This window comes from Dreissena polymorpha, chromosome 9, assembly GCF_020536995.1.
Source record: "Dreissena polymorpha isolate Duluth1 chromosome 9, UMN_Dpol_1.0, whole genome shotgun sequence".
Lineage (NCBI taxonomy): Eukaryota > Metazoa > Mollusca > Bivalvia > Myida > Dreissenidae > Dreissena > Dreissena polymorpha.
The window spans coordinates 95,259,976-95,273,317 of record NC_068363.1 but is presented as its reverse complement, the minus strand read 5'-3'; the positions used below and the strand labels follow the sequence as shown (position 1 = coordinate 95,273,317).

General features: G+C 34.1%; 1 protein-coding gene across 1 annotated transcript; it reads right to left on the bottom strand.

Annotated features, from left to right (window-relative positions):
• Positions 1 to 5,537: 5,537 nt before the first annotated feature.
• Positions 5,538 to 12,861, bottom strand: LOC127844144 (probable glutathione S-transferase 7). The gene is made up of 6 exons (XM_052374158.1): positions 12,730 to 12,861; positions 11,426 to 11,560; positions 8,680 to 8,772; positions 7,987 to 8,102; positions 7,566 to 7,670; positions 5,538 to 5,835 (listed from the first exon to the last, which is right to left on the bottom strand). The coding sequence occupies exons 2-6, from the start codon at positions 11,556 to 11,558 to the stop codon at positions 5,671 to 5,673; spliced, it is 612 nt and encodes a 203-aa protein (XP_052230118.1). The 5' UTR covers positions 11,559 to 11,560; positions 12,730 to 12,861; the 3' UTR covers positions 5,538 to 5,670.
• Between the last annotated feature and the right edge of the window lie 481 nt (positions 12,862 to 13,342).

Below are 13,342 nucleotides of genomic sequence, written 5' to 3'. Positions count from 1 at the left end.
AATCATTTAAATCTGTATGGGCAATTTTGTTCAGGTAATTGCTTATTCCTTTTAGAAAGATTTAAGCTATCGAATACAAATTAATTAATCGAAAAAGCACAATAAATGTTAGATGTCATGATCATTCTTTATAAGACAAATATTTAATAAGATTTGATGGTTCTCCCTGTATTCATTTTTTCAAGATGAACATTGATTTGAGGAAATCTCTGATATTTTCTCTTGTCACAATATAGGAATACTACAAACAGTCAACGAACGACCGCGACCTGGGACCAGTAGAGAAGTCGCTCCGGAATTTCCTCACTACGGTTGACCAGGAGCGCAGCAGCCTCCATTACTCGATATATGATCTCATGAAAGACAGCGACGAACGGTCCGCAGATTAGAAGGCGTTCCGGACAGAGATCCTGAAAAGTGTACGGGTATACCGGACGCCCGACCGAGTACGCATCCTGATGCCAAGGACGCTGAAAGCATTTATGGAGATGGAAGAAGATGGTAAGGGTGTGATGGATTGTCGGTGCTATAAGTGCGAGGTCGCCTTCATTTGGTGGAGAAACAAATAAATGAAAGTTGTGCTTTAGAGGCCAGGTTGATAGAAAATCGGGCATTATCTTTTACATATATTAGTAGTTTCAATAGCAGTTCGTTTAGCCCACTGGATAGTACACTCACTTCTCACCTATGCGACGTGGGTTCAAATGACGTATAGTGTAAATACAGATTTGGTGATGAATTATAATTTAAAATTGATAATTTATTTTAAATCGTTACAAACGCGAAACGACTTTAATTTGATATAATTCTGCTGTGAAATCGTTAAATTTTGTTCCAATACACGGATCACGTATATTAATTATTAATGGATATTTGTCGTACAAACGCCCACTTAGTGGAGCGCTTTCTGCAGTAACGTTATATTCCACTTGATACTGGTTTGAATCCGGCTAAATGTTTTAAAATGTAATTCGTTACATGAATCTTTTTTAATTGTTAAAACTTGTGTGATGTAAGCCTATTTAGCTTATTAAGCAAGTTTCGCACATCTGTTAAAACATATACCCTATTTAGCCTGTTTAGCCTATTTAGAAAAATTAGTACATAAGTAGACACGTACATCCTATTTAGCCTATTTAACAGCCTATTTAGCATATTTAGCAAGTTTATTAAATACGTAGACAAATAAATACTATTTAGCCTATTTAACAGCCTATTTAGCAAGTTTAGTACATACGTAGAAACATACATTCTATTTAGTCTATTTAGCCTATTTAACAGCCTATTTAGCCTATTTAGCAAGTTTAGTACAAAGTTTAAAACATATAGCCTATTTAGTTTATTTAACAGCCTATTTAGCAAGTTTAGTACATACGTAGACACATACATTCTATTTAGTCTATTTAGCCTATTTAACAGCCTATTTCGCCTCTTTAGCAAGTTTAGTACATACGTAGACACATACATCCTATTTAGCCTATTTAGCCTATTTAATATCTCATTTAGCAAGTTGATACAAACGTAGACACATACATCCTATTTAGCCTATTTAGCATATGTATAAGCCTATTTTGCAAGTTTAGTACATAAGTAGACTCATTCATCCTATTTAGCACATTCAGCCTATTTAATAGCCTATTAAGCCTATTTAGAAAGTTTTGTACATACGTAGACAAATACATCCTATGTAGCCTTTTTAACAGTCTATTGAGCCCTATTATGCCTATTTAGCAAGTCAAGTGTATACGTACACACTTGCATCCTATTTAGCCTATTTAGCATATTTAATAGCGTATTTAGCTTATTTAGCAAGTTTAGTACATACGTAGACACAGTAATCCTATTCTTGGCATATTTAGCCTATTTATCAGCCTATTTCGCCTCTTTAGCAAGTAAGGTACATACGTAGACACATACATCTTATCTAACCGTTAAAGCATATTTAGCAAGTTTAGTACAAAGGTTAAATTATACATAACAGCCTATGTAACCTATTGAGCAAGTTTAGTACATACGTAGACACATATATCATATTTAGCCTATTTAACAACCTATTTAGCCTATTTAGCTAGTTAAGTTCAAACGTAGACATATACATCGTATTGAGCCTATTTAATAGCCTATTTAGAAAGTCTAGTACATAGGTTAAAACATACATCCTATTGAGCCTAGGTAGCCTATTTAACAGTCTTCTCAGCCTATTAATCCTATTCAGCAAGTTTAGTAAATAGCTTCAAACATTCATCCTATGTTGCCTTTATAGCCTATTTAAGAGTCTTTTTAAGCGTTTTAGCCTATTTAGCACGCTAAGTACAAAGGTTAAAGCATGCATCCTATCAGGCATAATTTATGTAAGGAGCATTTCAAGCTTTTTATATTATTTAGCAAGTTTAGTATATAGGTATATAGGCTCATACAACCTAAGCAGCTTATATGTTTATCAATTTTAAGCATATTAAGCAAGTTCAGTAAAAAGATTCAAACATACATCCCATTTAGCCTATTTAGCCTAGTTTAAAGCTTTTTCAGTATAATTATTACGTTTAGTACATAGGTCCAAACATACATCTTATTTAGCATATTTAACAGCCTATGCAGCAAGTTCAGTACATATGGAGACACATACATCCTATTTAGCCTATTTAACAGCCTTTATAGTACGTTCAGTACATACGGAGACACATACATCTTATTTAGCCTTTTTAACAGTCTATTTAGCAAGTTTAGTACATAAGATCAAACATGCATCCTATTTATCCTATTTGAGAGCCTATTTAGCCTATTTTGAAAGTTTAGTACATACGTAAACACGTTCATCGTATTAAGCCTATTTAGCATATTTAACAGCCTAATTAGCCTATTTAGCAAGTTAAGTACATAGGTTAAAACTTTCATCCTATTTAGCCTACTAAACAGCCTTTTCAGCCTATTAAGCCTATTTAGCAAGTTTAGTACATATGTTAAAACATACATCCTATTGAGCCTATTTAGCTTATTACACAGCCTTCTTAGCCTAAGTATCCTATTTAGCAAGTTTAGTACATAGCTTTAAAGCGGGTATATACGATTTTTATATGTGCTGAATTGTAAAATATTGATACAAATATGTTATAATAACACACAATATGCAAGAAAAATGATACATTTAAGACGAATTTCATAAAATACAGCAAATACAAATTAGCGCCCCGAGCCGATTGTGACGAAGATAATTCGTAATTATTTTCCTACAACAACCGTTGCATTCGTCTTTTTAGTAAGTGTTCATGTGTCGTATGAATCGATATCGCTGCAGGAATTTCAAATGAACCGTTAAACTAAATTTAGATTCACATCGTACATGCATGATATACATGCTGGCGAATTCGGCTGTACAGCCTTTTTCGATTTCAGAATTAAATATCTGGCTTATTTAGCATTTTTCGACACATGTTCTTCTTAACTTTTATTTAAGTTTATATTGAAATATATATATAATGAGTTTTTTACACATTTTTTATAAATTCATAAATATTTGACAAAATCGTATATACCCGCTTTAAACATACATCCTATTTTGCCTTTTTAGCCTATTTAAGAGCTTTTTCAAACCGTTTAGCCTATTTAGTAAGTTAAGTACAATGGTTAATGCATGCATCTTATTAAGTATATTTAACGGCCTTTTCATGCTTTTAAGACTATTTAGCAAGTTTTCTACATGGGTTCACTCAAACAACTTACGTAGCCTATATATTAATCGATTTTAAGCATATTTAGTAAGTTCAGTAAATAGATTCAAACATGCATCCCATTTGGCCTGCTTCACAGCCATTTCAGCTTATTTATCTCTCGTAGTACATAGGTTGAAACATTAATCCCATTTAGCCAATTTAACAGCCTTTTCAGCCTATTTATCACGTTTAGTACATAGGTTCAAACATACAACCTATTGAGCCTATTTAAATGCGTTTTAGCCTATTACAAAATTGTAGTGCATATGTTTCAACATACATCCTATGTAGCCTATTCCACAGCCTTTTTAGCCTATTCAGCAAGGTAAGTAAAAAGGTTTAACCTTGGATATTCTGAACAGCTTGTAATTTTAACTTCATGTTTGAAAGCCATGGAACTCCGGAAATAAAATAAAAATAAAAAACAATGATTTCCTCATTAACAATAGTTATACAAAGTTGAAAGAACATCGAGATGCGTTTGGTATTGACTAAGAAAGATAGCGCTTAATCGACTAAACCACGAAGTTTGCTAAGTGTAAAGCCTGTTTAATGCAATTGGAGACATTTATGTATAAAAATATGGCATATTGAAACACACATTGATCATGTATTGGCATTTTCCCAACCTGTGCCGTAGCAGATAAAACTTAGCTTTGTCTTGTTTGCAAATCAATTGCATGTCTAAGTGATTAAAACAATTAATGATATTTTTTTGTTGTAACGTACATATGAAGTACCCTTTTACTTAATAGTATAGTTTACTTTTTTATTTATTGAGGTAAACGTATCAACTTGTAATAAAAAAATTATAATCCAATATCCGCATTGATAGTGTGTAATACAAACGATTCTAACACATTAAAACAAATGTACGGCTATTTGACATAAATTAGTAAGTTTGTGAAATAATGGCTTTGAAAAGGTACGGCACGATACAGACGCAACGTATGAACCCATTTATGCCTAGTGGACTCTCCCATCCTTCTAAATAAGATCTATTTATTTCTAAAATAAAGGATGTCTAGTATATTTATTTCTATATTTAGAATATTTCTTACAGAAATTCCTTTAAGCAAACAGCGCAGACCCTGAGGAAACGCCGCATCATGCGGCGTCTCATCTGGGTCTACGCTGTTTGCCAAGGCCTTTTTGCTAGACGCTAGGCGTAAATGGATTAAAAAAGAATAAATTCGCGTACTGGAAATACCGGACCTTATGCACGTGCGCAAAGTGTGGTCCCAGATTAGCATTGTGGCCCGAATAGTATAATTAGTCGAGACACTTTCCGTTTATTTGGACTTGTTCGTTTAAAGGAAGTCTTTTCTAAACATAAATTCGGTCTTTGAGAATGTTCGCCTAAGATTAGTTTATGCGGACACTGCATATGCATGAGGCCCGGTTTTGCCCATACTCATTTTCATTTCCTAAACTTTTGACATGCATACGGGTAATATGAAGATATTGTCTTGCAAAATAAACATGATTCTATGAAAATGTAATAAAAGCATAAATTCATGCGCTTAAAATGTTTTCTATATTCGGATTTTTATATTCGTTTATATTCCTGCACGTGCTCATGATGATATAAAACATTAATTGCGGTTTCCGTACCGAAACTCCTATAATTATCGTAACGGTATTTTATATTGCTCATACATATAGATCAGTGTTATGTAAATCCCAAGCGGTGCTTTAACGTCGTATAGGTCTAACAAAATCAATTTCATTCCGATGTCTTTTCCACTTTCTTTAGCTTACGTGTTCATAATTATTCATTGTTATTACTTTTATCTCGGTAACATTTTAATGCAATTCACAGGCAGCTTGCTTCAATTTTTATTTCATATTATAATTTATACAAAAATACATAAAACATACCAACAAGTGTACATACCATATTATTCTATACCATACATTTACAATTTCTATTTTGTTCAGTTAGTATGGCAATGAAAGTCTAGATGTCAGTCTTTTTTCTATTGCTGACATATTCCTGTATCTTCGGAATGGCGCCTACCATGTCTCGATGAGCCCGCAAATTCTCGTGCTTCTCCAAGAAGGTTTCCGAATTTTGCATGGCTGTGTCTAAAACAGCATAGACTGCCAAATCTGCTACGGTTAACTGAAATTATAATAACGCTCCGTTTATTATGATATGTATTAATGTTGTTTCCCGAACACAGATTTGACTGTTAAATCGGAAACTGTTTAATACTGGAGAATAAAACTATCGCGTAAGTTAAGTGTCTATGTCGCATTCGGTGCCTCGGTCACTGTAATACACAGATTACTCTCGCATTGCTGTTAAATGGACATTTTAACAGATTTTGGGATTCTTTGAAGTTTGTATTTGAATGCAAAGAAGTATTAAATGTAAACATTTGCATTAAATATATCCAGTACAAACTAATGATAAAATTTAATTAACACAAAATAAAGAAAGCCAATGAAACATGATGCGTATTTTATACCTTATATACGCAGTCTTTGTCATGTCACAAAATTTAACGTTAACAAAAAAACGGTCTAAATTATTCAATCGTTTGTAACAATTTATAATTGTAAGCATTTCAAATCGTCAAAAGATGCATATACTGGGTAATTTAGAGCATGGCAAATGTTCAGTATTACTGTTTTCTCGCAATTATCATAACTACAATTAAAATGTGCAAATCTGTAACATTTTTTCAATTTGGTCCATTCACTTAAAGGTGATAAGCCACACATCTTGAAAGAAAATACATGTTAATCAATACAAATAGCTATAATTTGAAAGCGTGCAAAATTGACATTAAATCTTTAGCCCAGTTAGCAAATAATTTATTATTTCTTTTTAATTTTAAAACTGAAAGTAGGATTTCCATAGTTATACGTCCATTTCGACAAACGATTATTTTAAAATTTTCAAGCGCAAAAATAGACGGTTTTCTATCTTGTTACCACCAGATATATTCTAATGGACATATATAAAATTAAATATATAGCCTTATTAGCAAGTAATTTATTATTTTTCAAACGGCACCTCTTTTAAAACCGAAAGTAGGATGTCTAGACGTATACGTACATTCCGACAAACGCGATTATTTTTAAGTTTTAAAGTGCAAAAAAACGGATTTCTATCTTGTAACCACCAGATTTGTTCTAATTGGCAAAGATAAAATTTGTTTCTTATTTATACTTAAATTTACTATGCCAGGTTTTTCATTTCAAGGTTTGTGGCTTCAAATGTAAGCTAATCTCGACTACGGATAATTAACTGGATATAAAGTGTTCGGCTTTAATGTGGTTTCTATGTTTTCACTGTCGCATGTATTGACAGTTTGTTAATTAAATACATTCCATGTTGTTTGATCTTAGTTATTCTCAAGAGACAAGCGCAATAAACATACAAAAATATAATTAAATTTCAATGGTGTAACTAAATAATATTAACTGCGACTATTTAAATATACGGACCACCGAAATTATGACAACACAAATTATTGTTTATACGTCGTCCATTATTTTACAACTTGTGTGATGGATATGTGAGATGTTTTGTGACATTTCAAAATAATACGAGATTCCAAGAACATTTCAACATTCTACTACACTTCAGCATTTTTCTTATCCAAACTAGTGACACTTCAAGTTATTGGGCCGTGCTCTGTGAAGATGGCGTTTAATGCAAGTGCATACAGTGTCGTCCCAAGAAGAGAATATCTTTAAACGAAAAGAAAAATATAAGTAGAGCGTGTCGCCAATGATTAGCATGTGCGGGTTGCACGGGCTTATCTGCGACGACACTTTACGCACATGAATTGAACCCCTTTTCACAGCGAACGACCCATATAAATTATATCTTTCACCTACCCCGCTTCCTACTAAATATTTTCCGCCGTTATTATCGAGTTGTTTTTCGAAGTATCCCAAGAATTTGGGATATACTACTTCAGCTAAATGTTTCCCCACCTCTTTCTGAAATGTTAAAATTCATTAGATATTGACATGTACTAAACAAACTATTGTTAATAGATTTGTGTAACAGAAATAGTAGAACAAAATATTCGTTTGTTGAAAAAACTAAAACTAAAAACTAAAACTAATATTCAACCTCGGAACTTGCATTACTCATTAACTGCCATCAAAGTTAAATACATAAAATAGGAATTTTTTTGTATGCATTCTGTCTATAATAGAGCATTGTTTCCTGGTATTTACAAACGGTATTTCATCCGATATGACAGGTACGTATAAATACAGTAACACCACACTACGCACATGTGACACATACCTTTCTCTCCTCGTCCTTTTCGAAGAAGAACTTGACGACTTCCTGAATAAGGTCGTTAATAAGTTCCAGGGTCTGGTCACACAGCGCCTGCTCCCAGCTGTTCTTACCAGCGAGATCTAAATGACACATCAAATGATTTCGGTAAAGTGATACGGGAATGACGGGGAAATACGAGGGGACCCATTTATCGCTTGCCCAAAAGATTTCCGTTGGGCACCTAGAGTTTTCCTAAAATAATATGTCCTCTGTTCACGATTAACAAAGCCAAATTCTGCAAAGTCTGTGTTTAATGCTTGTGCTTAAAGTGACGACGCTTTCCACTGTTTAGGAATTTTTGATTTAAGAAAGTCTTTTCTAGCTAAAAATCAAGTCTATGCAGAATGTGTCGTCCCTGATTAGCCTGTGCAGGAAACTCTTTACCCACATACAGTAATTTAAATTTAAATTCTACTGGCTTTTCGCTATGACGAAATGTATAAAGATAACTACTCCCATGGTGGTTGAAGGCCACGTCCTCTTAATGTTATGTAACTCTATAACTCTTAAATTTCAAAAGAAAAGGTTGGTTACTTATAATTCCAATATCCAGAAACTCAGACAACTTAATGCTCGAATTATATCCATTCCTTTCTGCACATACAGAGTTGTAATTGTATATCAAATCGAAAAAACGATTGTTTAAGGCAACTATACCAAACTCTCTAGCTAGGAATCGTGCAATGGCGTTGCTCTGCGCCAGCTGTTTCCCGTCCACCTCAAGTACCGGAACCTGCCCGTACACTAACGCTGAAAGAGGAAAGAAGCTGCTTAAAGGTTCATCATCAACATCAGTCTTTGATATCGTTGACGTAGTCGTCGTCAACATCACAATTTATCCGTCTTTATTTAAAAAAAGTGATTTTTTGTTTTGAGGGGGGGCCTTTCCTACTCATCGTCATCATCATTATCAATACGAACATCATTAGAACATGTTAACACCATAAACACCAGTGTCATTATCATCACCATAATCTTCATCAACTAAAAGTCATATGGTAAGGCATGATCATCATAATCATCATCATCATCATCAACAACAACAATAACAGCAACATCATCGGCGGCGGCGGCTTCGTCGTCGTCGTCGTCATCATCGACATCATCGACATCATCATCCTCATCATCATCATCATCATCATCATCATCATCATCATCATCATCATCATCATCATCATCATCATTATCACCATCACCATCATCATCATCATCATCATCATCATCATCATCATCATCATCATCATCATCATCATCATCATCATCATCATCATCATCATCATCATCACCACCACCACCACCACCACCATCATTATCATCATAACCATCATCGTCATCATCATCATCATCATCATCATCATCATCATCATCATCATCATCATCATCATCATCATCATCATCATCAATATCATCATCATCCTCTTATTATTATACAACGGTAATAGGATTTCATGTCCACACATTAAAATAAAACGGCAATCAAACACAATTTGAAAGACATCTTGATAATTGTTATTATCTCAACGGCTTAATGACCCGCGAGGCTCTGGTTTGCAATATAATGTAACAAATATAGAACATCTTTATCATAGGGCTAGTAGGTGCTTAATTCTATTCGTAACCTCATCCCGTTTATTCAGTAGGTTGACTGATTATATGAAATACCAAAGTAGTACGGCTATGTTTGATATGTCGTATATACAAAATCACATTACGCTATCATAGTATATAATAAGCGATTGCCCTTATATAAACATCGTTTGAAATACGCGATTGTCCTTATCTATACATTCTTGAAAATAAGCGATTGCACGTATCCAACTATATTTGAAATAAATTGTGCACTGTTGTTGCATGAAGCATTATAAAGCTATATTCTTGTGTTGACATCCCGGATTAACGTGGAATAACTAAGATAATTTTATCGAGTGCAGCCTTAAAAGTAAACATCACTTTGCGCTATTGTAAATAAAATCGTAGTCTGCACATTTAAATTAATCCAGTTGTGCAGTCGTATTTTATACACATTGACCATAATAACATTTATCGACTGTTGTGATAGACTAACAATTGAGTCGTGTTCATACATATAAGGAATGTACACGTGTACAGTTTTTACACCATAAGCGAATGTGTGTCTCAATAGTTTCATCATAATCTAAACGGGAATTCTTGCAGTCTGGTTAAAAGGTACGCAATTCGCTAATGAGACTGTGTAACCTTGATTTACTTTATAACTGACGGGTTGCCCCTGACAAGATTGCGAGGATGCGCCGTCTGATCTGGACCTAAGCTGACCTCACAGGGCATAAGAACGTTTTTAGCTTTACAATAAAGAAGTTGTGACTTCACAAAGGGACTTAAAGCTCATCGGAATATACCAGTATATACCAATCAATCAATTAATTAGATCGCCAATCACAATTATTTGGTTCACCAATTATTTAGATCACCAATTGCAAAAGTTTGGAATATCAATTATTTAGATCACCTATCACAATGGTTTGAGTCTCCAATTACTTAGATCACCAATTGCAAAGGTTTGGATCTTCAATTATTAAGATCATCGATCATTATGGTTTGGATCAACGATTATTTAGATAAACAATCACAATACTTTGGGTCATCAATTATTTAGATCAGCAATCACAATGGTTTAGATCACCAATTATTTAGATTACCTATCACAATGGTTTTGATCACTTATTATTTAGACCACCAATTGCAATGGTTTGGATCACAAATTGTTTAGATCACAAATCACCATGGTTTGGGTCACCAATTACTTAGATCACCACATGCAAAGGTTTGGGATCACCAATTATTTAGATCACCCATTGCAAAGGTTTGGATCATCAATTATTTAGATAACATATCATAATGGTTTTGATCAAACATTATTTAGATGACCAATCACAATGGTTTGGATCACCAATTATTTAGATCACCAAACCCAATGGTTTGGATCACCAATTACTTAGAATATCAATCATAATGGTTTGGATCGCCGATTTGTTAGATAATTAATCACAATAGTTTGGGTCATCAATAATTCAGATCATCCAACACAATGGTTTGGATCACTTATCACACTGGTTTAGATAACCAAACACAATGATTTGTAGCAACAATTACATGTTAATTCTTTAGCGATCAGTAGAAGCACATGGTTACATAATTCGAGCGATTGTTTTTTTAAATTTCTATCACATATTGAAAAAAATATTCACGATGAATCATGAAAGTACACAGTGCACATTTTTTTTAATTTTTGATACTGTTTCAAGCTTGTACATGCTTCATTTGTTATAAAACGCATTTATTTCGTTAAATATTTCATCCATGTAAGAATAGACGGAGAAAATATCTTATTGAATATATTTTGCGAGCGGTTCATGATACCTACTTGGTTTGACATTTGGCCACTCATCTCGCGGTATCCGGTTGTCCTCAAAGTCCCTACCTGCCGCCAGAAAGAGGTAACGACTCAGCTCCCCGCGGCCCCGGATGTCAAAGTAGTGAAGTTTGTAGCTCGGCATTGCTGGTTGTTTAGAATAGTATGTTATTATGTGTGGCGAGCATTTTATCAATTCTTCCTGGTTGTCTGAAGATTCAGCGATCTTTTAAATTTGACAACATGAGTAGTGCAAGATGCAGGACGCACCTTTTCCCAAAGGATACATCGCAAAATGTACACCCCATTACTTGTACGTAATCCGCGATAGTGAATATAAAAAAGCTTTGCTGCAACCCCCATCTTTTAGTGTACACTTTAATATAAACAACATACTTAATGACGAAAGACCAAAACCCAGGCAATGTAGCAAAGCATTAATTGTGTTTCCTTTAACAAACTGACTGTATTAGCCGGCGAACAGTCGATTAGGGGATTGGTTACTTGCAACGTGGTACTGTCTTCATTAAAAACATTGTATTTCTTTATGTCACCTTGCCACAAAATTCCATTATTTTTATTAACACTTTCTAAATGAGAAACGCACAGCGTGGTATGTCAAGAGGCTATTGTCAGCTCTGAAAGGAAATGTTCACATGTAACAAATATAAACTGTTTAATAGAGTCATGTTAATGTTTCGTATGTCAATGGCTTTAACGAAGATTTTATATAAATAAAAAAAACGGTTTTCACGATGTGTTGGTTCCACGAACACTATAAGCAATGAGTAATACGACGTAAATGCCGGGAATGAACTGCCACACACACACACACTGATATTAGCACAAGGATGTGGTGTTTTATTGGTAATATATGCATATTTTTGTCCAGTAATATAATTGACAGGTGTAAAGTGAAAACTGCACTGTTAAACATGTCGCTGTTAAGTTATTATTTAATATGTAATATAATTACACATGTTTACTTATAATGTTCATCATAAAAGGCAACATAATACAGGCACCACGATCGATCATAATAATACAATTAGCGAATGTTTGCGCATACAGACCGCCTATTGGCCTATGCTACAGCTATATATACGTTCATTAGAAATGATCAACTTTCACGACTCGACAACCCTTGTTTATCAACATATATGTATATCGGTTTATATATTCATGGTAATTTACGCATAACAAAAAAAACAATATTATTGATATGCACTACTGCTTATGCATATAAAACACGTGCCTATACAAACTTTACTTGCAATCCACTAAATGTAAATTCTTAAAATATGAAAAAGGCTTACCTGTCTGTCCAGTGGGGAGTGTAAGTAGATTAAGTCAGGTCGACACAAGGTTCACGACTTTAATAGAAGGTTATATAGAACACGAGATAGCATACAACGATGATAAATCAAAGCAAGGTGAGATTAACTGAGACTGTTTCCATACTTAAGGCCGGTGATATTTTATCTGTAGTTTCGTGGATAGTGTTAGAGAAAAGTAAACTTCACTACAAATTTTCAGTTTATAAGCATATGCACATTATGTCATAAACCGTCAATATAGTATTGTTTACGTTGTTTTAATGTAAACTTGCACACTCATATAACTAAATAAATATTACAGTTTTATGATAAACTGCACATTTACCTTAGAACTGAATTGAACACACTCGTTTAACTTTCGAAAAGGGTACTGCAGGATGGTATATTTGTGGAAATAAAAGCAGTCGCTCTCTGCGAAAAGGACGTTTAATGCATGTGCGTAAAGCGTCGTCTCGGATTAGCCTGTGCAGTGCGCACAGGCTAATCCGGGACGACTCTTTCCGCCTAAACTGGGTTTTCGTCAAGAAGAGTATTCCTTTCAACGAAACATACAATAAAAGCGGACAGTGTCGACCCTGATTAGCATGTGTGG